This window comes from Astyanax mexicanus, chromosome 16 (genome assembly GCF_023375975.1).
Source record: "Astyanax mexicanus isolate ESR-SI-001 chromosome 16, AstMex3_surface, whole genome shotgun sequence".
NCBI classification, from domain to species: domain Eukaryota; kingdom Metazoa; phylum Chordata; class Actinopteri; order Characiformes; family Acestrorhamphidae; genus Astyanax; species Astyanax mexicanus.
This window is the reverse complement of record NC_064423.1, coordinates 24,281,562-24,307,854: the sequence shown is the minus strand read 5'-3', so window position 1 is coordinate 24,307,854 and position 26,293 is coordinate 24,281,562. Positions and strand designations below refer to the sequence as shown.

Sequence of the window (26,293 nt, the reverse complement as noted above, 5' to 3'; positions counted from 1 at the left end):
AAGCTTGTCATTAAATATAAACTACACAAAAGTAAGAAATTGTGCGGCCCACGTGACCCCTCCTCCGCGCGGTCTGTTTGATTATGCTTCATTCTCAGGTGTGGAAGCACCTGTAGTTGGACCTGTGTTTGGACATGGCGTCGAAAAAGCCTGAAGATATTTGACGGAAAAGAAGAGACGGAGAGACGCGGCTCGTTCGTAGTTTGGAGGTAGGACAATGTTTTAAGCCACAGTGGTTTAATATTGTAACATCGAGCTCGAGTACGCGTACCCATGCTAAAGCAGCCAGCTAACACGACCGTTAGCAGACTAGCTACAAGCCTTTAGCTTAGCTAGCTAGACATGTTAGTAAGCTAACGTTAAGTGTTACGTTGTAAGTAATTTATTATGACAAGTTATTTATTTTACATTGTGAATATGGATTTTTTTTAATATAGTTTATCATGGTTACTCAGCTAACGTAGTTCGTTAGCTAATTAGCTATGCTATTTCTGGCCAGGCTTCGCTAATTTATGGGCTTGAGCTTGCTGTTTCTTTTAGGCCTCAGAAGCCATTAGCCAAATTTACGTAGTTAGGTCAGCTTAGCATACTGTATTTCAGGCCGTTTATTTGGCGTTTGTTGTGTACTTTAAAGCCACTGGTATGTAATTGTGTAGCTACAGGTGATACTTTCACAAAGTAATGAGTTGGTAAATGGAAAACAGCTCTCTAGGCCCTCTAAGGACTGCTGCTTGTGAAAATGTCTTATGTAACTTAACGTTATTTTTATAGAAGACCATGGTCTCTTTGTAGAAATGGTGAAGTACTTGTGCTACTGCAGAAATTGTCGTTTTATTGCTTAAATACTAGGCTCGGCCTAATACTTTGTGCTGTGTATATAAAGTTCAGTTCTTCTATTATTCATGAGGCATTGCACAGATGCAGTAATGTTATAGGTATTTATTAAATTCCATTATTTTATTTGTGTATTTTAACGTGTGGTGCTATTGTAAATGAAAAAAAAAAAACAGTTTAGTGTGTTAAGATATTGAGAAGTTATTTTTTAGAAATAATGAAAAATGCATGATCTACTGAATTATTGTTAATTCCCTTGTGGTTAAAGGTTGGGTAGAAATGATAATTAGAAGTTTCAGATGGTCACCCTGTATCTATCTGATCAATCTAACGCCGTGGAATGTAATTTGGGATTCACATGATGTTATTCTTTGAGTTTGTTGTCTTGTTGCAGTTTCAGTGTCTTAAATTCTATCTATCTCTATTTTATCCATATATTTTATCTATTTATTTGTCTATCGCTGTGGAATGAAGTGTGGGTTTTACATGTTGCTTTATTCTGTGAGTGTTGGCTGGTTGCAGTGACAGAGATTGAATTTGAGACACTGTGACAATCTGTCTGTCTGTCTGTCTGTCTGTCTTTAAGTAATGTTTTTTGGGGTTTTACATGATGTTATTCTGTGAGTTTGTTGGCTGCTTGAAATGGCAATTAGAAATTGTCACAGTGTCTCTTTATTTCTGTATCTATCTCTATCTAATCTGTCGCTGTGGAATGAAGTTTGGGTTTTACATGATGTGTTAATCTGCGAGTTAGTTGGCTGGTTGCAGTGACAGTATCAGATTGTCAATTAGTTTTCAAATCTTTTTTCAGAACTTAATATTGAAGTTATTTTAGAAATAAACACACTAAAATACTGAATTTATTGTTAATTCCCGGGTGGTGGGGTTGGGTAGCAATGACAATTAAGAGGTATCAGTCAAAGTGTCTCAGATTGTATCTATCAATCTATTTATCTGATCTGTCTAATGCTTTGGAACGAAGTTTGCGTTTTACATGATGTTATTCTTTGGCTTAATTGGCTGGATGCAAACATCTGATTCCATTGTTCCATTATCTAATTACCCAAGTTTATGTAAATACATTAATCAGATTATAGACAAGCTCCAATGTTCCAAGGCCATTCAAAGTGAGTGTAGAACTGATGTTTGCCCTTGGCCTTCTCAGTGTCTAAACAAAGGCTCTGGATTACTCAGGGGCACAAAAATTGTTGCAACCAAATGTTGCCATATATTGGTTGGCATTACACACTTGTTTAGTCATTTTCAGTAAGGATACATTTATGGATGATGCTCAATCTAGGATTCACAGAAACATCTGCAGCCAAGTTAATCACTCCGTCAAACTGCAGGTCCATGGAAGGGGTTAAAATGTCTCATCATTTCAGCCTCATTCATCCTGTTATGGTGAATCTATTCCTGCAGGGTCATCTACCGCGCTCCACTCTCTAGTCCCCAGCGCTTCATCACCCTCGGTTTTAATGTCATCCAACATGAAAAGAGCAGAAGAGGCCATTTCTCAGGGGTGCTGAAACCTGTCAGAAATCATTCTGCCCAGTATGCCAGGCCAAACCGCTACTTAACATACTGACAGCTATAAGACTCCTTCTCCCTCTGGTTATACAGACTATAATATAGGGTTATATGCTAATATAAGGTTCCACAAACCTTTATTCTACAGTGTTCTTCCACAAAAATTACTCTATAGAGAAAGTTCTTAACAATTACAGCTTTCCCTATTAACTGTTCCAAGGCAGGTAGCATGAATATGATGGGATGAAAAGCTGAACCTGCTTCATTACATACTCACTTTCCTGTAATAAACAAGGGCAAGTATTGTGCTAATGATAAAACCCCCCTCAGGAGTGATTGATATTCGCAATGAAGAAATTAATTTAATATTAATAGGGCTTTTGGCAAGATAAATTGATGGTACAGGCAACGTCTTCTCCTTGATTGATAAATTGTTAGATTGATGACTATCTTTCAGAGCAACTTTGTGTTTTAGTAGGTTAATTACACTTATCTGTAAATGTTCCTGAGTCATCTGTTCCCACCAAGAATTTTTACCTCTAGGATTTTTTTGTGAAATGACAAAACTACAGAGGTCTGGATGCTATTGCAAACATCCCTAATGAAATCTGGCAGCTTTTACTCAAATGGACAGTTAAATCCATATCAGGAGGAAGCATTAATGTAGATTCTGATTTGCTACTTGAACCCTGCTTCCTGATATTCCAGTTTAAACCAGCCATCTGACTGGCCAGTGGATGGATCCTGCTTTTTGCTTAGCTGCTTGAATTCATAATTTCTGATTTGTTAGTTCTCAAATTTGACCTTCAGTTAAGGATAGGATTACTATATGCTGCCTCCTGATGAGATTTAACAAATGTAATCCTACTTTCTTACTATTAATATTATTGGTTTATTTGTTACTGTTATTTCTTGAGAAAATGAGGATTAAAATGTTCAGAACTGTTTTAAAAATGATTGAATTTATTGAAGACAAAAACTGTCTACCTTATTTAATAAAATAATTGGTCATTTATATATTTTTTTACACATTGTTGATTTAATGTTAAAGACATAAAAACAATTAAGGGTGACTTTTGGAATTTCGTAGTAAACAAACCAAAAAAAGCGTTTGGCCTCCAAATGGGATGAGTGAATTGTGGTGATTTGGGATGAGCTGGAACACAGCGTGAAGAAAACGCAGCACATCCAGGAACTCCTTCAAGACACTGAAAAAACTGTCCTAGATGACTTGTGAAGACACTAAGAAAATACCAGGAGTGTACAGATTTGTGGCTACTTAGAAGAATCTAATATTCTTTTTTGTTTACCAATTTTTGTTTAAAAAAATAATTCCACTTGTGTTCCTGAATAGCTTTAATGTCTTCAGTATTGAATTTACAAGGTAACAAAAATCACACAAGGAAAGAAAACACGTTAAATGAGATGATGTTTAACTGGTACTGTAAGTCAGAACAGGTAGTTAGCTTGTTTCATGTCTGAAATTCTACGTAGTGTTTTATCAACAGTAAGTAATGTTATTGTGATCTGTTGGATGTAAACTGAATTTAGAGCATTTGACTAGCATGTCAGTCAGCGGATATTTAGATTTATTTAATATGGATAATAAGGTAATATTAAGTTTGCAAACTAGGAAATGCATTTTATAGAATTAAAGGACAATGTGGCATCACAGCACAGGGCAGCCTAAAACAGTGTCTTAACAGGGTACTGTAGGTTTGTTGTTTTCAGGAGCCATGATGGGCTGTGGGTCTGAGTCAGCTACTAAGGATCATGGGAGGTAGTGCTCTCTCTTGATTGAAATGGTTAGGTGTGGGTTTTTGTTGAGTTGGTTAATGTTGAACACACACAGTGGTTGGTGTGGCATGTGGGTTTGTATGCCACAATGCATTGGCATTGTTATGTGGTCTCTGTGGATGAGACACATGGACCGGTAAATCAGAGCTCTCCGGTCTTCTGCTTTGTAGGATGTGCCAGCTTTGAGAGCAAGATCAGTAAAGAGTTTAAAATGAGTCATTTTCCTCATTCTGACCCTTTAGTATTACTTCAGTATTATTACATTTTCATGACTTCAAATAATACTTACTTAACCATTTAATGCCCTCACCAAGAAAACAGCAAAGCAGGATTTTTTGGCTCAATAAAATAAACAATTAAAATGTATGTTATAAATAGTTCCAGTCATCACAACCTCTGAAACTATAAATTCTGAAAATATGCGTACATTCAAAAATTCCACCAAAACCTTCCACGTGTGGAGATTTATGGATGAGAACTAAGACAGTGACATCTAGTGGATAATTTGTACACTGTAACATGTAAGGTAAAATCAAATATCCATTTATTAGCAGGGACTGATTGTTTTATCCATAGACATCTTATACATAGATACATAAATACACACATTATATACGTGTGTGTGTGTGTTTACACACAGACCACTTTAGTTTCTGAATTCATTTATCTGATTTTGTGGTTCATAGGTATATGAATGTTGTTGTTTTATTCTATTATTTATTCTCTTATTCCACTCAGTAATGAGCAGCGCTGATGCTCCCTCCAGTGGGAAATGGACAATCTCTAGGATGCCATAAATGGTGCATATAAAAGCGTGTAAAAAGTAATAATTTCTATAGTGTACATAACCTGTGTTAATGTGTGGTGTTTAAAATGATATTTGCTGCCTCCACATGGCCAAAAATTAATAACAAATAGTATTTATTGTGTATAGAGGGGGGGGGTTAATCGAAATGTATTGTTGGGCATATATTATTAAAGTATAACATACACTGTTTATTATATTATGTACATATACATATATGGGCCATACCACCTAATGGGTACCAGCTGCTTGTTGAAACTCCAATTTTATTTTTTACTCTGAACCAGTTTTAACTTAATATGAAAAGAAAAAACATCTCTGAAGGATTTTGATAAATATATTTTATGGTAAAGTTTATAGGTGTGTTTGTGTGTGTGTGTGAGAATATAAAATAATTTATAAACCTTATTAATATGCTGTACCATATGTCTGTCTTTGTCAAAAAGTATAATATAAAGTATTTCAGCATGAAAGTAATGTGTGACAGCGTCCTCTGTCATAACTATATCTCTGCTATTTGTAACAAACCAAACCGTGTAAAAATCAGGAAAAAATGGCTGGAGTTGTGATTTATTATAGGTGTATTTTACACCTTCCTCAGTGTTAATTAATGCACTCGGGGCGCAGGGTTGCCTCTTTCAATATGGCGGCCATGCAGGCATGTCAGCTTCAATATACAGCGTCAGTCGATTCGGCGTCTATGTATATGATGTCTATGGTTTTATCCTTGTAGCAAAATAACTTACACATGTATGAGTTTTTCATAAAGTGGTGTGGGCATTGCTTTAAGAATCCCTTAAACTGAGGTTATTAAAGAGATTATTATAGAACGTAGTGTTAATCCATATTGTATTGATAATAGGTGGTGATCAAATATTTTGCAAAGCTTTATTTACTTTTCACCATGCAGTTACAGTTATGTTAATGTTTATATTTTTAAAGTAGTAATGTACTGTAAGAGAATTGTCTATAAAGGTAGAGCCTTAATGAACAGTTCTTAAGCTGTTGTTCAGTTTCTAACCATGCTGAAATTGTAGGATTGGTCCAGTATATAATATACTCTTATTTGGTTAGTTAGGAAATGGTTATATATATTTGGAGCATTAAGGCCTCCAAGATTTGTAGTAGGATTTTTGGGAGGATTTTTGAAGTTTTGCCAATTGGTTTTCCCAGTAGAAATAAGTAACAGTAGCAAGAAAATATTCTATTTTTGTTTTGGAATTACATTGATCTTACTTTTGGAGATCCTGCCTAATAGGGAGATGAGTAAATTGTTCCATTTAATTAACTGATATTTTATAGTTAGAATAAAGTTAAATAAAAATAGTTTAAATATATATTCTCCTGGGTATTTAATAGAGGAAAGGTTTAAATGATAGACCTTTAAATGTTTGTTCTGATATAGGGAAAATGTTTGCCCAGTTAATGGAGTATTTTTGCCGAAGCTACTGATTAGATTGAGGACTCATAGGCTGAAGACTGCTGGATTTGTTATGTACAGTAATAAGTCATAGTAATAAGACTTATTTTATGGTGATTGTTTACAAGTGATTCCTTTTTATATTATTATTTTGTTGAATTGTAGCTACATAAATAATGCAAGGAGTAATGGGGATAATATAATTCCTACAATTTCCAGACATTGTGAAGCTGGAAAGTGTAGGAATTATAGTTGTATAATATTTTGATCTAGTGAGTAAAAGTTTGCCCTAATCCAATTTTCCTAGGGTAGCGAAAAGAAATGGCAGGCATACCCTGTCATGCATTTCCAGCATCCAGGGATAAAATTAAAGTAGGTGTTCTGATTGTGAATTGTGAGGTGGTAAAATATATTATATATTAAAGTATTCTCATATTTTTAGAATATTGTCTGTCTTCAGATACAGTATGTACTGATCAATCTTTCCTAGTTGTTCAGAATTGAGTTATTGTAAGCTGACATTGCCTAGAAAAGTGTTAATTTCATCCTCTGAACTTTGGATTGTTTTAATCTTTATACAGCAGAATACAATTATTACATGTTTCGTGATGAACTGCACAATTTAATTTAATTTAAGCTTAGCAAATAAATGAATAACTGGCACAGACATAAACGTTTCCCATTATAAACATCAGTTAGTAACTATTTAATTAAATTGATAAAAAGCTATACATTTATAGAACAATTACAGCAGATGGTGTCTTTACATTATGTTTTTTGTTTTTTTACATTAATTGCTAAAATATGCTGCTCTGTAATAAAAAATAGCAGCCCTGCTTAAAATTCTTAAAAATAAGATGGAAATAGAGAATTTAGATATTAGACCATATTTTTTTTATCAAATGTTTACTTAAGAAGTCCAAATAATAAATAAACATATTTTAAAGTATATAATTTTTTATTGTTTTCTGTTTTGTTTGGGTGGGTTTACGAGCACAGGGTGTTTACACATAAGGCTCAGTGACTATGATCACTGTGCTGTACACAAAACACTCACTGTGTATTAGGTCACAAGCCTGTGTCTCTAAACTTTCTAACAAATGGCTCTTCCACACCCAGAGCACGGAAAAACCCAGCTCGGAAATTAGGCAGCTATATCATAAATCTTGGAAAGTTATAATAATTTGCAATTCACTCCCTCATCAAAGGCAATATTAGCCTAATTTATTATCTCTGCGCGTGTGGGGCGCTCAGAGGCCGTGGAGATAAGAGTCTATCAGGAGGGGGATTGATTTTCATTAACTGATTGTAATAAAGATGAACTGCCAGGCCTGCGCGCTGACCACCAGCCACACTTTATTGTAATTGGGCCAATTTATTTTGTGAGACACTGCCTCCACTTTTTACTCTTTCTCCCTTGGCCTCTCGTTTTACCTCTCTAAGACACACACACAGACATGCACACAAACACATTATGGGTAACATTTCAATCAAACTGTTTATTCTCTTTTTAGTCTCCCTTTCAGCTGATCTATTCAATATTTTCAATATATTCAATTTGTTTCGTTTGTTGGATTTTGTCGATAAAGATTTGTGTATGATCATTCAGATTGTATTCATGATAGGATGCTATAAAAACAATGACTAATGCATTTTAACTAATGCCACATTTTGTTTTTTGTTGTTTTTGGCAGCTTTTACCCTGAATCACATTTTTATGATTAACTGACTACTAGAAATTAGTCAGAATTATTACTCTTTACATTAATCTTAATTTCCCATTACTTTATTAAGGTTTTGTTGATTTTTAATTTGTGTATGATCATTTTATTTCTAAATCCGCTTCTCATTCCAAATGCATTCATGACTATGTGTCAGGGCTATGTGAATTCTTTTAATCTAAAAAAGTTATTTACTATTTCTCGTTTACAAACAGGATGTCCAGACGTGCGCTCAATGCTTAATACCAAAATCTAAATGAACAGAGTTTAATAGCATTAAAAAAGCATTTAATTCTCGATTATATAAGCCAGCTTGTGGGGCTTTAGCAGTGTTCTTAGCTTTGTGGGATTTCTTTTAGAGCACAAGTATAAAAAATATAGAGAACCTTGAGAGGGAGTTTAACAGCAGCCCTACACCACCTACATCACTTTATGTGGTCATGTGTATAGCCATAGACTGTATATAGCTGGACAGAGCATCATCTCTCAAAAGTAAAACCACCACAGGTCGGGCGCCCCCTGCTGTTCGGCTGCAGAAAGCTGTATAACCCCACCCATCCCCATAGGTTTCAATGGCAAAACAGACAACTTTCAATCACGTTTTTTTCTAATATACTGTAATTCTACCTCCTTTATTTAAATCCAACTGCTAGTGTAACCTCTGCTTATAATGTCAAATTTTTATATCCCCACAGAATTCGTTTTTTAAAACGTTATTCAGCTCTATTCAAAAAAGGTGTGGTTATTGTAAAAGGGCTGGTTATGGGCGGGACCAATAACAGACTGTCGGCTCCGCTCCACAGTCTGTGAACGCGAGGCAGCCCTCAGGGACGGGGTTATTTAAATGAGTAGGCTGCTCTCCACAGTCTTTCTCCCTCCTCTGGTCTCTTCGCCAACATGGCGGAAGATTTTGGCTTCATTTTCATTGAATGAATGGGAATGGCGTCCATCTTTTTTTTACAGTCTCTGTGTATAGCCATTAGCAAAACATAAAGCATTGAACAAGTGCACAGAAGTCAAGTATACATTTAGTTTAAAATTTTATTGTAAAATTGAAAAAAAGAGAAAGAGAAAAGCCCATTATGCGTTTCCTTGATGTCTTTTTTTCGAAATGTAACCATTAAATAAGGTAATCCATGAACACAATTGTCAGAGCATCATTCATAAATAAATAAATAAGTAAATAGATAAATAAATAAATAAATAAATATTTAAAAATTAATTGGCAAATCGGTAGGAGTTGGCATAACAAAAAAACATTTTAAGCAGCTGAAAAGAAAAAGCTTACAGAAGAGCATTTAGTTCCTCAAAAGAAGAGTGAATGTATCTGCCCTTCATCGTAAAAAAAAAACAAAATATAACCCCAAAAAGAACCGACACTGCACTGTAGTTCAGTTGGTCATTTTGCACAGAGCGATCCCAAACAGGCTGTTTGTTTTCCGTTTGCTCATTTCTTGAAAACAAAGGGAAGAACATAAAAACCCTAAACAAATCAAATCAAGTGTAAACAGCATTGTCTCGTTGCCCCAGGCTTCAAGAGCATGGCCTGGGGCACCTGGTTGGCCCTCTGCACACGTCCGCGCAGTTGTCAGCAAAATCAATACTCTTGATATATTGTAGACTTCCATATGCTTTGTGCTGAGAAACCAGAAGTTTAACATGGTCTTCATAAAGCAGAAACCCCGTCCCGCCCTAAACCCTCCCACAACCAACCAACCCGCCCGCCACCCCACCGACCGACAGACCATCCTCCCGCCATAGAATCTGAGAAAAGTTCCTGTGCTGCTGTTCCCTAATATACACATTTTATATCTATAATAAGCTACTTTCCTTAGCATACAAACCATAGGTAAAGAATCATATTGTTAATACGAGTAGTACCGTTATTATACTTTTAAGACCCCCCCCCCCCCCCCACCCATCCCACCCGCTACCCCCTTCTGAGCATGCTCATAGATCAAGTTGGGCATCTAGGTGTGAAAAATGAAAACTGTCATGACTGTATGGGGAACATAAGTTATAAATGCTGGTGATTTTGAGCGAGAGGGTAGAAATAAGACTTTTTTTTGTGTCTCTTGTGGTCGACTAATGCCATGAGATTAACTCACGTTAACACACTCAGTCCACTCACTCACTTTAAACATATTATGCCACCATCTCTCCCATGTTTATTTCATTTTATTGGTTTCCTTCACCGTTTTTTCACCCCCTTTCTCCTTCTTAACGATATCATCTCTCAAACTTATTAAACTTCAGGCTAAGTTACCATTTTTAATTTGCAATACTCCTGCTGCTACGTTAAGGCCAAATTTAATTTGATTTTAATAATTCACATGTCTGGCATGTAGAGATTCGGAGAGGAGGGCCCCTCACAAACGCAGGGTTATTAGACCACAGATGCCCACAGGCTGCGCGCATGTATATATCACCATGTTCTCATAGGCTACCAGTGGACAGGAGAAGGAGAGACAAGATGAACAGAGGTCAGGAGGAAAAAGCCATTATAACCTGTGACTCGATCCATTTCGTTTTCTGCCTGGGGTGGGCAAAAAAAACCTGTCACCATGCGCCGCTCATTCTTTTCAAAAGAACAGATTTTCCCAGCTCCGCAAGAGCGAATATCAAACATGGCAATATGTTTCTGGCTATGACAAACAGGTCAGAAACGGTGGCTCCAAATTAATTGAGGTTAAAAAGAGGTTTTTCCATCAGCATCCATCCATTCTAGCGCTCTCTGGCCTAAGATGCTGAGTTGGTTGGGCTGTGTCATGTTGGCACACCCTGTAAGTAGTGAGGATAGATGATGAAAACTGCAGTAAATGATGAGAACTGAAGTCAAATAAAAGACAAAACTGACAGATCTTTATGAGGGACACTGTGCATATTCACTCTGTATTTCTGTGTATGTTTTAATAGGGAATGTAGAGGCCCTTCTGACCTTTTTAGAGACAAAACAATGGAGTGTGCTTGCATTCCACCTGCCAGACAAAACACTAGCAGAAGTTGATGGATAGTTGTGAAAGCATGGAATATTAGCACTAAATGTAATAGAAAAAAACAATGTTTGGTTCTATTAAAACCATGTTTTTAAAAACAGATGTATGAAACCTCTTTATGTAAAGATTCCCTACAGATTTGAAGGTTTTTAACACTTACACATCTGTGATAAACATGGTTCACAGAACCAATTGTGGTTTCCTATTTTAAAGAGTGCATATTTGGGTTTCTAATTTAGAGAAGATATTTTAATGTGATTTAAATGTTATTGTGTAAATAAGCTTGTGTGTTAGTGAGCTTTTCATGATATGTATCACTAGCTACTCAAATTCAAAATTTAGACATTTACTTATGATAAGTGATTTTCCACTGCATAGTATCTACAATACTTTGTTACTTTTGTTTTTCAGCTTTTTGCATGTTTGGTTCTTGGAACCGGGCACTTTTCAGTTTTTTGTGGTTCCAAACAAGCTGATCAGGAAATAAAACATTGAGTGTTAACCTTGCAAAGATTTGCGAAGATGGCCACAGAAATTTGGCACAATTTGTGAAATATCCACCACCCATTAATCTGCAACACAATCCCCTCAGCAGTGTCCATTTGTTACAGTTTTTTCAATTTAAAGAAGACATATTGACTTTTTTTTTTTTTACCAGCTACATTTTTGAATGGTGGGAGCTATGATACTGAAAAAAAAAATTCAGGTACCAAAAAGCATGTACAGTTGAGTAAGTAAGTGCAGGTACCATGCAGTGGAAATATGTCATTTCGTGCTGAGTCCTAAAATGTCTCAGAATTTCTAGTGTTGCACTAGGTATTTGAAAGCTGGAAAGTGACACGGGACAAGATTCTTTTATGCACTTTTCTGCAGCCACATTTTTTAAAGTAAGAAATGTATCCTCTATCCACTGGCCTCCAGCTTTTGTTATATGGAGTGTAAAAAAATGAACTTGGTTTGTCAGTCAATCCAGTGGAAATGTCAATGTGTAATTGATTGTGCGTTAGCTGCCCTGAGGCTCAGGCTGGCCTCTGGATCGATATCACCCGTATGCTAATCATGCAGGGTCTTGGGCCTCAGGTGTATGTTAAAGAACTATTACGGCTTGTAGTTTAGGAAGCTCTGAGCGCTTGCTGGAAACGGGAGTGGTCTCAGCTGGGGTCGCTCAATAGCAAAGACTATGGGTAAAACTCGCATTAATCAAAATTGGGCTTGTAACGGCAGCGTAATGGCTTAGCTAAAGAGCTCATCTCCGCTGTGGCAGGTGGTGGTTTTGTCAACCATGTGAAGGTCTAATGTGTCCGTGTTTACTAATATGTGCTTTGCTCAGAGTTGATGCTTCATCAGTCTGCTGGTGTTGTGTCTAGTCATGCTAGGCTAGTCCAGTCAAATATGAAATGGGTAAACAGCAGGGAAGTGTAACTTTTAAGCAACCAGTAGTAATATACTAGTCTACAGGCACATGTGCTTTATCTAATGTCTCTTCAAGTTCAGGGGGCAAATCTATAAGACGAGTGAAGGATGACCAGGATGTACTACACAAAGACTCTCTGAATGTCCATGGATGGAAAATGTCCGAACACGCCCTTAACAATCTCCAGTCCACATATTCTACTCCACTAAAATAGTATAGCTTTTAAAATACTTTTTTTTTCTTCTTTTTTGCTATTTTTGTTTAAATATTCTGAAACCCAGTAGTTATAAATGTAAAAGGAAAAGAAATCAAAATCCCTTTCCTCTTCTGACCTGAAGCGAGTATCTTCTTACATTTTCTTTCTTTCTTCTTTTTTTTTTTTTTAAACATGTAACATCATTAGTTTAGTAGTAGTTTGTAATCGTAGTATTAGTATCATCATTAATACTATATATTACTGTTGAACAATAAAAATGTTTGGTCCTTTGGTCCCTTGGGGTGAAAGGTGATTTTTTTTTTTTTCTTCTTCTTTTTTTTCAGTTGCACTGAAGCGATGGAAACCTCCGTGACCAGAGAAGGTCAAAAGTTCCGCGCTTGCTGAAAGAGAGAGAGAGAGAAACGGCGACAGAAGAAAGGAAAGAGGGAAAGAGAGAAAGTAAGTCTGCCAGTGGCATAGAGGAGCTTTCTTCCACTGCTTTTTTTCCTTGATCTTCAAGTTATAACCCTCATTAGTCCAGTATAATTAAAAGCTGGAAGCGCCTCTTCCGTTATATAGCATATGTGTATAGAATATGTATATAGAAATCTATGTTGTTCTTGCTGCTCTTTTATCCTTGCTTGTTTGTTTGTAGTGTAACTGACGACTCAAGTCTCAGCGAGAAAAAAGTTCCAGAGCTTAAAAGTCCTCGTCCTTTGAGATTTCCCTCCACGTTCCTGCTTTTGTCTTTCCTGCACTGTGCTGCTTGTGGTTTGTCCGTGGAGGCGCTGGTCCCTTTGCACCTCTCCGCTCTGCTGGACGTCCTTGTAAGTAAGTAAATGCTGATATGTCTTGAGAAAAAAAAACTTTAGTCTTCTTCTTCTTTTTTTTTTAAACTTGTTTTATTTATTTTTAAAGAAAAAAAATTACTCCTTTTGAGATTTCAGTCTTCAAAACCTATAAAAGATCAAACACATAGCAGATTAAACTTAGCTTTAACTTCAAAAAAAGCATCTCTTATTGAATTTGACTGTACTGGGGGAAAAAATATAAGCTTTTTCATACAAACTCTTTTGCATCTGTGCCAAAGACGGATTAGGCTTTTATCATTAAATTGCGCATTACAAATTAAGCCATTTGAAGTTCTAAATCAATATCTGTCTGCATAAACAATGGTGGAAACATTTCCTTTTAGCTTCTGGCTGTAATAGAAAATGTCAAATGATAGTGTGGATTTTTGTGAAAAGCCAAAGCTGTGAAAAGACCAATCAATAATTTGTGTTTTACACTGAAAGAACCAAAAGGATGAAAGCAATGCTGACTTTGTGAAAATAACCCTGAACAATTGTACAAAAGTGGAAAATGTAATTTTATGAAGGAAATAGAATGGTAGTAAAGTTTAAGGGGTGTCCCCTTTCTGGGTAGGGAGAATATTGGTATATTAAAATATCTGTATCTATGTAATAATTTGGTTTACAATATTGTGCCAATTTTCAGTAAATTATTTTTATTAGTTTACATGTATATACGGAGCCCGAGAGGGTCCATGGATAAAAAAAAAAATCAAATCGAGTGAACGATATAGCACTTCGTGCTCACGTTTTCTTTAATTCGAGTGAACGATTTGCAGTTTTCTGTAATTTGATCGAACAATTTCTATAATTCGAGTGAACGATTTTTATAATTCGAGCGAACTGTTTCTATGATTCGAGTGAACGATTTCTGTAATTCGAGCGAAGGTTTTTTTATGCGCACTAAGACAAGAAGCTCGGAGGAAAAGAAACATTTTGCTCTCTAGGGCTGTTACAGGGCTGCTGTGATTATACAGTTATACAAACCTGCTGATTATTAAAGCTCTAGTGTTAAAGGTAGAAAATACAGTGAGCAGATTTTGTCTCCACAGCGCGCGGGGAAGAGCCGACTGTGGCGTACCCACAGCTCCCCTGCCGTGTGGGTACAGCACGTGCAGTCCTTCGCACAGCTTATTGACCAACAATAGAGGTGCTGGTCAACGAATTAGAATAATTTGAAATAGTGCAATCATGAAATTCTTTGAATGCATTTTTTGTGCAGAAAGCAAATCAGGTGTTCACCGCACCTGTCCTACTCGTTAGACTAATCACAGAACTCGTTACCTGGAAAAAAATTTGCTCAGCTGAGCTTTCCAAAAGGCCCATTTAGGCCATTTAACTGTGACACTGTTGTTTTATTGAATTAGAATAATGGAGAAACCGTTTCATTGAATTAGAATAAATGCTCGAATTTTTGTTTTCTGTTCACTGTGCAGTATAAAGTCAGGGTTGAGTAGAATTTCTAAGTTGTAAAATCAATCATGGGTAAGCAGCGCGACCTCTCAACCGGAATAGTGGCTCAAATTCAAGCCCTTCGCCAACAAGGCTTGACCCAAACTAAAATTGCTGAGCAGCTCGGCATCAGCCAGTCTTCCATCTGCAAAGCTCTCAAGAAAAACTGCGGCAAGCGCACCAACTGTTGCGGCGTCCGAAAAACTTCTGCTCGCGACAACAAGCAGCTGAGAAAGATCGCAGTCAGCAACCGGTTCAAGTCCACTTCCGAGCTCACCGACTTGTGGAACAAGCAGACCGGCGCTGACGTCTCCAGATCAACCATTTACCGTCGTCTGCGCGAACTCGGCTTCAAATCTCGCGTTCCAGCAGTAAAACCGATGCTGAACAAGAAACAAATGGAGAAACGGCCGAAGTGGGCCAAAGAACACGGCGAGTGGACTGCTGAAGACTGGCAGAAAGTGGTCTTCAGTGACGAATCACGCTTCTGCATCTCCTTCGGTGACCGAGGTCCTCGTGTCTGGCGTCGTGGTGGCGAAACCTACAACCACGAGTGCGTGAAAAGATCCGTCAAGTTTCCCCAGAGCGTTATGGTCTGGGGATGCATGTCCGCTCGAGGTGTAGGGAAACTCTGCTTCCTCAAGAAGACTGTCAATGCTGCCGTATATCAAGATGTTCTGGAAACGTTCCTGATTCCGACTGTTGAGGAACAGTTCGGCGAAGAAGACTTCATATTTCAACAGGATCTTGCACCGGCTCATGCGGCAAAGTCGACCAAAGATTGGTTCACTAAAAAACAGCTTGAAGTTTTGGCATGGCCGGCCAACTCGCCTGACCTCAATGTCACTGAAAACCTTTGGGCCATCGTCAAGCGGAAAATTCGAGACAGAAAGCCTACTACGCTGGACCAACTGAAGCAGAACATCGCCACTGCCTGGGAAGCTGTGAGTGCGGAAACTTGCGACAAGCTGGTCAAATCGATGCCGCGGAGACTTCAGGCAGTCATACAAGCCAAGGGGGCAGGCACAAAATACTGAGAAAGTGATGATTGTAATTATAATAAAAATTATTCTAATTCAATGAAACGGTTTCTCCATTATTCTAATTCAATAAAACAACAGTGTCACAGTTAAATGGCCTAAATTGGCCTTTTGGAAAGCTCAGCTGAGCAAATTTTTTACAGGTAACGAGTTCTGTGATTAGTCTAACGAGTAGGACAGGTGCGGTGAACACCTGATTTGCTTTCTGCACAAAAAATGCATTCAAAGAATTTCATGATTGCACTATTTCAAATTATTCTAATTCGTTGACCAGCACCTGTATACATATTCAGTCAATTCCAGCCATTAATAATGAAACAAACATTTTTTCTGATGCAGTATGACTGTGTGCTATTAAAACCATATCAAATCAAAGTTCTGATACAATGTGGAATTGTGTTTATTCATTTCTTATTATTCAGCCAGCCTCCAAGAAAACGCACCCCTTCTTAAATCTGGTTAGCATTATTACTTCTATCATACGTATTTTTTATATATATTATATATAATATATATTTATTTATTAATCTTTGTAGCAAACAAAATTAAAAACATAATTCAGGAAATATAGCTGGAAGTTTATAATTATTAGTTTTATATCTTTTTGAGGCTTGTGATGTTTCTGAGCAGAACACTGTAATTTGACAATATGCAGATCTTTAGGCTATTTTATCAGATACAGAAACATCATATGTTCTATATGAAATGCGATTTTGTGTTTCCATCATTATGTACATGTGAAAGGAGACCAAATTGGAAGCTTAAAGAGCTTTGTCCTGCCGCTATCACTAAAATATGCACAAGAAACAGTGTCTGTGATTATACTGTTAATGTATGTTTCTGAGCTCATAAATCTGGATTATAGTTTTGATTTGTCGTCTAGTACATTATTTAATTTACATATAATTCCCATATAAGTTTATTTTAGATTAGACATATAAATTAGTTCCCCGAGTGCTGTGGGGACACCACCGCTATGACAAAATCTGCTCACTGTATTTTCTACCTGTAACACTAGAGCTTTGATAATCAGCAGATTTGTATAAAACTGTATAATCACAGCAGCACTGTAACAGCTCTAAAGAGAAAAGAGAAGAGAAGAGTCTTAGTTCACATAAAAATCATTCGCTTGAATTACAGAAATCGTGTGCACGAACTGCAAATCATTCACTCGATTTAATATTTTTTTTTCTCCACGGCCCCTCCCGGGCTCCCTATGTATAGATTGGTTTCAGACAGTGATTTTTTTTGTTAAATTCTGACCACCAGCAATGTTGTCTAATCATAAGATTAGAGTTTAGATTCTCTGCCTAAGCAAGCTCTACTTACTAAAAAAAATGTTGGCTTTAAATTGGACTTTTAAACTGTTTCTTGGCACTTGCGTTGGTGCTACTAATCGATTCTCAGGCCTTGTGCAAACTAATATGGAGACAGCACATTTATTAAACAATCACACAGAACTCTGTAAAGCAGATAGAAATGGCATGTCACCATGCCTAATGCTAATGTGGGATAGAGGGGTATAAGGGCCCCTCAGCAATGGAATTGTCTTCTTTGGAATGATGGTGCTACTTTTAATACTTTAGGGATGATTTGGGAAAAAGAAATGCAATCAAACAGAATTATTTTTAGAATTCCAGCACTAATAACCTACAATAATTATTATGGAGGTGTTTTTTCTTTACCTTTTTAATCTAAGGCCTGAGCTCAATAGGCAAGTGTAGTAATATTCACAGTTCATCACTGACCAGCAGCGGAGAAAATGCTGTTTAACTGTGGACAGAAGGCCAAAGCCAAGAAAACCATTCATGTTTTCAAATGCATCCATATTAGTGTGGACAAGGCTGTAATTGGTTTTGCTCCTGATGATGCCCCTGCAGAGTTTTATTGCAGCTCTAATCAGATGCACTTGATATCCTCATTCAGATGCTCCTGGAGGCTTGATGAACTCAATCAGGAGTGTTAAATTAGGAGTTTGTAAATAAATAAAAACTCCAGCAACAAGGCATGCAGTGCTGTTGCAGTGTTCAGTGTAAAATCAAGGTCCACACATTTTTGAAGATCTTGTGCCAAAGTTTTTACATTTTACAGTTTTTCAACATTAGGAAGGATAAAAGGCTTGCTTCCTTACTTTTGGCCTTCAGTTTTAGAATTTAACCAATCAACACTTCAGAACATTCTTTAAATGCTAAGTCTCTATCTACTTTCTTTGACTAAGTTTGGTGAGTGTGTTTGTGTGTACCTGTGCTGTTTCAGAGATCCTGGTGTGTATTGGGCTGTGTCAGTAAGGGCGGCTAGCGTCCTTCGGCCTTTTTAACTGTACTTTCAATCGCTTCATGCCGATCTGAAAGCCGTTCATGGCCTGGATGGCTGCCTGCGCACTCGCCGGGTTATCAAAACTCACAAAGCCTGCAAAAAAGAGGGAATGCCTGAGGGTCAGTGTGTGTGTGTTTTTTTTTTTTTTTTTTTTTTTAATCCCATTCCCAATACAATTCTTTGTCTCAGTATTACCCGCAACCCCACGTTTCACAAAAAAAAAATATATATATTTTTTAAATGCTGATTATGGTCAGCTTTGCTTTAGACAGCATAGTAAAAAGTTAATTTCCTCCATAAACATACATATAAACAAAAAAAAGACAATAACAATAAAACAATGTGTGTCTTGTTGTTTTGCAAATATGTATAATAAGATTATTATACATTATTATTATTACTTTTATTGGTGATTCATTCTGCAATTATTTATTTGGCCTTTCCCCCTTTTTTTTATATATATTCACAACTTTAACCCTTCTGACAATTATATCAGTCTTTTGTTTTTGGGAGAAACCAGTTGTTTTTATTGCTGTTATTTTAACTGTCTTTGTGAATGAAGTTATTTATAACGAAAATGAAAAATTGGTTGATATGGTTATTTATTAGAAGGGATTTTTGAGGATAATAAGGCTCTTCCGACTGTGTACCGATAGGTTATCGACCTGTAGGAGCATTCAAATTAAAATGTCCCACTTGAATGAATTCAAGAATTCAAATGGAGAGCAGCATTAGTCTAATAGAAATTGTTTTAATTAAATTGTAATTACTGTAGCTTTGTTAATAGTACAGAAACATTTAAGAGATAACTGCAAAGCATTTTAACCAGAAGGAGTTGAATAGGTAAGCTTTAGCCCGACCTGCCTTGACCACTAAGCATCTTCTAGGCAAATCTGTGAAAGCATTTCCAAGAGCTCTGCAGGATGTATAGGCAGCAGGGAAGTGTGGAAAAAGGCCTGAATATCCCCAAAGGATGTTGTAAGGGAGGTCACACCCGCTGGTCACAGCTGACCCTGGCTCATCCCCATGCACCATGTTCCCATCACGCTCTAAAAGCCCAGCCTGGAAAGCGGGTGAGCAGAAAGTGTAGTGGAATAGAGTGAGGCTCTGGTAGCTGTGTTCACTCTCTCTCTCTGATGTTTCGCGTGTCAGGAGGACACAGCATTGAGCTGTGAAAAGCACTGAGGGCCTCCCGGTCCTCCTGCCTCCTGGGAGAGGCGCAGGCAGGGTAGCTAACCAGGCCTGTCCACGACAACCTCTTTCAAGCTTAAGTGGAGTTATGAAATAACTGAATTCTAGAAGAAGAAGGAACATGCCTGAAGCTTCTCTACCTCTGAATCCTGTGTGTTCGTTATAAGTGTGCACATACATGCGCTAACGTCAGTGTTTGACAGTTTCTGCAGTCCACAACCACCCTCCCGTCACATCTTTTCAGAAACTATTTTTTTAATGGTACAATATTTAATCCCATTTAAAAATGTCTGATGAACTTTATAATTTATTGAAAAATTGACAAATTATTTAACTTAAATGTTGTATCTTAGTTTGTATAGTTAAACTTTCAAGTAACATCTAATTTTTTTTTGCATTTTTTCATATGTAATTTGTTAAAGCTCTATGTAATGCTTTGTTAAAGCATTCGTGTATAACTAAAATACTTTAATATAATAAGGAAATGCAGTGAGAGCCTTTAGATCCTCTACTAAGTGCCTGCAGGGTAGCTACTAAAGACCTGTTCAAGGTCTTTTTTTCAAGCTTAATAGAGAGTTGTCACTGCCATAAGAAACTTTAACATTGTTTAAAAAAAAAAACGCCTTACAATTTGTTCTCAGTGTTGATAAACTTAAAGGATAGTTATATTTTTGAGTCACAGTGTCTCACAGTGTCTTTTCTTTACAGTAATTTTCTTGTTAGTTGTGATTTATCTGTTGTTTCTTTAAACATTAATATTCACATGTATCTAAATAGTTTATAATAATAGGGGTGGTGCATGCAAGTTAGCAAATTGGACATTCCCGTTTTAAAGATTAAGTGCAATTTTATTTTCACAATTGCAATTAAAAATGAAATGCCAGCTGCCTTTTATACTGTTACATTTATAATCAAAAGTAATTCTCTCTGTCTGTAGTAACAAATCACGTGGAAAAATATATATATATATTTAATAGGCTAATAAATATTTTTTTAGCCATATGATCAGTAATAAAGTTCAGATACAAACATTTAATGTATTTTTATATTCTCCTGTAAAGTATCAGTTTGCACTATTTTCACAATAGCAGCAGCATTGAGAATGAGATGGACTTTATAGCAGTTCACAGAGGAATGCAGGCCAAAATCAAGGAATCTATACGTGTCACTGCTCTTATTCTACAAGTATAAGCCTGGCTCTCCCTCGTGTACTTCCTCAGTAGATTAATTACCCCACTAAGTGCCCGCTCGCTTGACCTGACATTGCGTTTTAAATGCATAGTGTATAAGTCAATACTGCAAATAGGTCCTCCTTCACACATTCATGTTATTAAGCTCCCTCTGGAGACTGCAGCCAGTGTTAATTGTGGCCTGAGAAGAGTCCCCCGTTTTCTGGAGTGATCTCAGATGCTGACCCATAATGAGGATTTTGTTTGAGGTTTATCCAACCTAGGCATTTTGGGGAGTGGGGGGGGGATTCAGTCACTTGGCCAGGTTCTTGTGGCCTGTTCAAACCAGTGCTTCCCCTCCTCAGGCTCCAAGATTAACAGACAGGAGAGCTCTGTCCCAGCATTATAGTTATGCTCTGCCAGGGTGTGAGTACAATGCACAGGGGTGGAGTTTCCTGATTGGTTGTACTACAAACAGCAACTTTCATTGCCCCCAATGTCATTCTTGTATTCTGCCAGAGGTAGAGCATCCTCATCTGGTCTTGGTAATGTTAGAGTACAACTCTCATGTTTCTCCAGATCAAGCAGCCATACCTGGGGCACATCAGCCATGCCTTAATATTTCTAAATGCCTCTTGGGCTTTAAAGGTCCAACAAAATGGACATAAAATAGTGAGTATTTGTTTGCCGGTTGGCAAATACAATAAAGTTGAACTGTGAGAGAATGCACTTTTTCCCAGCTTGTTCTTTTTCTTTACTTTTGAAACAGTAGACTCCTTTTCTGACATCTCAGCTCAGTAGGCAGTACTCCCCGTTGACATCCATTTGAATTCAAATGCCCATAAAAACTGCATTCAACATTTTTTGAAAAGATCATCCTTCCGTATTAATGTGAAGCCTCAAATAACCTGCTCTCTCACCATTGAAATTCACACTTTTACCCATTCATTATTAAAAGAGAAAGTTCAGAGACAATTATCACAGGTCTTGGGGTTGGCGCACAATTTACAACTCCGTCTGTCTCTGCAAAATTCAATGCCGTTTCCTCAGTTAATGGTCCAATACTTTGACTACTTTGGGTTTCTATGTGCAGAGAGGACTGATCATTCCCACAGGGGCACATTAGGATGAAAAATCTGACTGACTGAGGCCTAAACTTTTCTACAAGTATGAGAGAGCTGAAGGAGGTAACTCTTTATACTGTATGTCTATCAATATATATATAAGCTATAAAAATGTAGGCAGGACAGCCTAAATGATTATAGAATGAGTTTTGAGTTGAAACAAACATTCTACATTATTTTTTTGTTTCGTCAACAGCCAATAATGAATGGAGCTTCAAAAATATTAAATTAACTATGGTTAAAAAATTGAGTGTGTGGATCCTCCTCTGTCTATTCACTGTTAATTTCCATCTGCAGGTTAAGATTTCCCCAATCTATATATACCTGACAATAAAGGACTTTGATGGGATTTGATCCCCTTTGCCAAAATGTGCCAAAAAAGAAAGTAAAGCTAAATTTCTCAAAACTGTGTGTTAATTGTAATTTTACTATCTACTCATGTGTGTGGTAGTGTCCTGTAATAGGGGGAGTTCAAACCTGCAAGTGGGAGGAAATAAATTGTAGAGCAATTTTAGCTGCAGCTTGTATATTAATGTTTAAAAATACAGTGTTGATCAAACTGACTTGTGTTCTACAAAATGTAGAACACACAGATGTTCTGTAAAGTTATTTTATAAATGTTTTTTTTAATACATTGTTTCTATATAAATAGAATCAACAGTCTTTTTCCACACTTCACTAAAGGTTTGTTGTTCCTCTGTGTGTGTGTGTGTGTGTGTTGTGTGCAGCCTATCCCAGCAGGTCACTGTGACACTGACATCATGCAGATCTCAGAAATCTCTTTCTGCTCTTTAAAAACTTACCAAAGCACTTGCTCTGGTTGGTGGCTCTGTCCATGAACACCTTGGAGGAGATGACCGTTCCAAAGGGCAAGAACATCTGCATGAGCTCGTTATCGCCGAACTCCTGTGGTAGGTGGTAGATGAAGAGATTGCACCCCTCGGGCCCTGCAGCAAAACAACGGCGTTAGATTAAGGATTAAATGCGGAGCGAAATGTATCCCAGGGGAGGGTGCGGGTTGGAATTCAAGAGACAGAAAAGTCGGAATGTGTCAGCGCACACAGGCCGTTAGCCATGGCAAACTGTTTACGCTTGAAATACCATTACACTGTGGATTAAACGCGGGCTGGAACATCTCCCAGGGGAAGGCGATGCATGAAATTCAAAATGGTAATAGAAAGTGGTTCAACACAGCACTTGTTCATAAAGACTCCAATGTACTTAAAAAGGTCTTCCAAGCGCTGTTTTCTCTGCTCTATCTTTGCAGCAAGTTGCTTATTTTGAGGATGTGGGATTTAGGGCTAGTTCAGATTTTTTTTTTTTATCAAATGATTATCATTCAGAGAGGATTGTCAAGAACTGTGCTTCACTGTAGAAATGTAGGGTCAGGCAACTTAACATAATGTAAGAAATTTCAGAGGGTTATTTGTGTTAAAGTAATTTAGTTTAGTCTAAATATTCTCATATTACATCTCATACACTTCAGGTAACAGTTGAACTCAAACATTATTAAATAAACTGCCACTGAACATAGTTACATATTGGCCTCTTAAAGCATGCAGTTAGACAATTGTGCCACTCTAGAGCTGTGAAGCCATGTACAGACTGTCTAAGACATAACTGAAAGGTAAATTAACTCAGAACTGTGATTTATGTAGTGCTTTTTCTTAGCTCATGAGAGGCACAACAGTCAACTACCTGATGGTCAAGATACAGATGTCTTATTATAGACATTCAAATCCCATCAACCACCATTGGCAACAATAGAAAAAGCCCCAATTGAAAATGGGAATAAAGAGTAAACATATTTAAAGAGTAAGGGACACATGAATAATTTTATATGTAAGCTGCAGTCCATTTATTACTGTTTTTGAGGCTTAAGTCAATGTATACTGTGGACCAAGCTGAAATGCAGAGGTAACGTAGGAGTTAGGAAAATGTTTGCCTAAACTAAAATGAGTTAGCTCAAAGTTATGTATTCAGTTATTAATTAATTTGATTGATTTAAGGCTTGTTAATAGTGTAGACAAAGTGAATGAGATGGATTTGTTCACACCTGAAGTAATTATTATAGTAATTATTATACTTTTATATTATTTAATTGCTAACAATTGGGTTTTACACTAAAATATTAAAAGCCAATTGTATTGGGTAGATACATTAAACTAGTGCACAATTGCTGATATATATATATATATATATATATATATATATATATATATATATATATATATATATATATTTATATATATTAACATTCATAAGCATGTTAAATGTTCATGTTGGATTATAGATAAAATATCTATTTTTGTATTGCTGATTATGTGACCTCTGTTCACTTGTTGGTGTTTGACAATTTTTTTTTTTTTACAGTTTTTAAAGAAGTCAGAAGAACTAGTGACATGTTTTACTAATTGCATCTATTATAAGAAAGAAAAGTCTCTCACCCTCACCTTCTCTCTGCTGCTGCTGCTGGATGACTTGGGGTGGCTGTGGCAAGCTTTGACCAATAGGGGTCAGTGTGGTTGCCGGGTAGATCGCTATAAAGGAAACAAAGAGACAGCATGGTGAGCTGGCCAGGCTCAGAAATGGAAAATATTGTCATACAGCACTGACTGTGGGTTCTGGATGAGCTTAAACCAGTCTTTAGAATTAAAATATTACATATTAAATGTCACATTTTTATATATATATATATTATTGTTGTTTTATTGAAGAATTAAGGCAGGTTTTTGGGTAACAATGCATCAAAAAAACTTTTTAATTTTTGTGAGTATAAATGCAAACGTTATTAAAATGATTATTCGCGTCTTCACTGTGCTTGAATGTCTCAGCCACCGTGTGGTAGCAAAGCACCCTCAGACTCGTGAGAGACTGAGTGCATTGGTAAAAAGCCTATTTCAGCGTGGAAACAGTGTTTGCATCATGGATGTGCCCTAGATTAAATCTGCACGATCCTTCCCATTCATAAAGAATAAGAATGCATGACTTACTCTGGCTAGTATTCCAATGTGTATCAGGCTGTTAATGTTGTTTGGTTATGATGTTTATGGTAATATTCCATTCATTTGTAATTTAAAGGAGATACTGTGTGGGGCTACATGCACGATTTTTATCTTTAAATGTCACTGCATATAAGATTTTAATGATGCAAACATTAAACAAGCATCATTAACCAGTGCAAGCCAGCTGACCCATCTGTCTAACAAATGCAGCCAAATATGACTGAACTGGAATCTAAAGGCAGGTGTTTGCAAGATGTTTAGCTTGGGTTAGCTCAGAGTGACACGCCCCATTACTGAGCTCTTACTTTATCATTAGAGAAAAAGCCCAGAGGTCAATGCGGTTAAAATGGTGGAAAAGTAAATGACGTTGACAATTTTCACATATTTTCACATATTTTCCACTCATCTGCCACAGTGAAAGGATCTGTATGTATATTCTAAAAATAAAAAATATATACTGAATATTGGTCCACTTATCACATATAAAGGTCACTTATCAATATAAAAGGCAGCTGTCATTCTCAAACAAAAAGGGTTATTAAAAGGCAATGATTTTAGAACTAACTAAAAAAAACATTTTATTTTATTATTTGTCTTGCTCAGTTGTTCTTTTTTATAATGGAGATAGTCTTGTCCTTTCAAACAATGTGTCTAAGCAGCAACATAGTGTTATTTAATTTATGAAGAAAAATTTTAAACTATATAAAATCATGTTAAGATTGTGGCACTTTGTACTGTAATTTTTGTATTTGCATTTTCCTATCTGTCCAAGCTTTTTCTGGTTTGAAGTTTAAAAATACTAGGAAACAAAAACAGGCAGATGTACCTGTGTATTGTTGCACCCCAGTGAATGCTTGTTGGAGTGTGTCTGCAGCAGTGGGGCTTTGAGTGGAGTAAGGAGGCATGCCATTGGTGTAAACAGCCTCAACAGCTGGATGACCGTTGGGCTGGTGTGGGATGCCGGTGAAGCCATTGACGATAGGAGTGACGATGCTGGGGACGGCTGAAGACGTGATGTTTGCAGGCGGTGAGCTGAGACCTGCTGGAGCAAGAACATAACATCTCTAACACATGCCTATATATATATATATATATATATATATATATATATATATATATATATATATATATATATATATATATAAAATATGTACATTCAATTAACAACCATTTTATTTGTGCTAGTTGCTAAATTCCCACACTACCTATGACCCTAATACAAAATGTTACCAGTAGCACTGGGAGTGTGATGATTAGGGCTTTTACGGCAGCTAATTACCATATGCTGGAGTGATATGAGAAGAAGGACCATACAACCCACCCACAGAAAGTAAGGCCAGTTATAATTTCTTGAACTTCCAGCCTCCAGGTGGTCAAATATATCTCCTGATGATAACAACTAAGACAGTTAAGCCACATATATACTTTGTCA

At 36.8% G+C, this 26,293-nt stretch overlaps 1 protein-coding gene and 1 long non-coding RNA gene across 15 annotated transcripts in view; one reads left to right on the top strand and one right to left on the bottom strand.

Moving 5' to 3' along the window:
• Nucleotides 1-20: 20 nt before the first annotated feature.
• LOC125782168 (uncharacterized) lies at nt 21-24,667 on the top strand. Of its 2 annotated transcripts, none has more exons than XR_007424718.1 (6): nt 21-209; nt 13,058-13,172; nt 13,369-13,540; nt 21,826-21,919; nt 22,585-22,767; nt 24,230-24,667. It is a non-coding gene; the product is annotated as an uncharacterized LOC125782168 (long non-coding RNA). The 2 variants fall into 2 exon arrangements; XR_007424717.1 differs by having other exon boundaries at nt 26-209; nt 13,369-13,544.
• celf5a (cugbp, Elav-like family member 5a) overlaps nt 11,796-26,293 on the bottom strand; it is a 308,854-nt gene continuing 294,356 nt past the window's right edge. For 3 of the 13 annotated variants that reach the window (XM_049465288.1, XM_049465278.1, XM_049465277.1), the window contains 5 exons: nt 25,688-25,903; nt 24,304-24,396; nt 22,660-22,803; nt 18,299-18,465; nt 11,796-13,670 (listed from right to left, as the gene is read on the bottom strand). In XM_049465288.1, coding sequence (XP_049321245.1) covers nt 18,338-18,465; nt 22,660-22,803; nt 24,304-24,396; nt 25,688-25,903 — 581 coding nt within the window. In that variant the 3' untranslated portion in view covers nt 11,796-13,670; nt 18,299-18,337. Of the gene's footprint in view, nt 13,671-18,298; nt 18,466-22,615; nt 22,804-24,303; nt 24,397-25,687; nt 25,904-26,293 lie in introns of those variants that run through there. The other 10 variants (XM_049465283.1, XM_049465282.1, XM_049465279.1 and 7 more) reach the window with 6 other exon arrangements.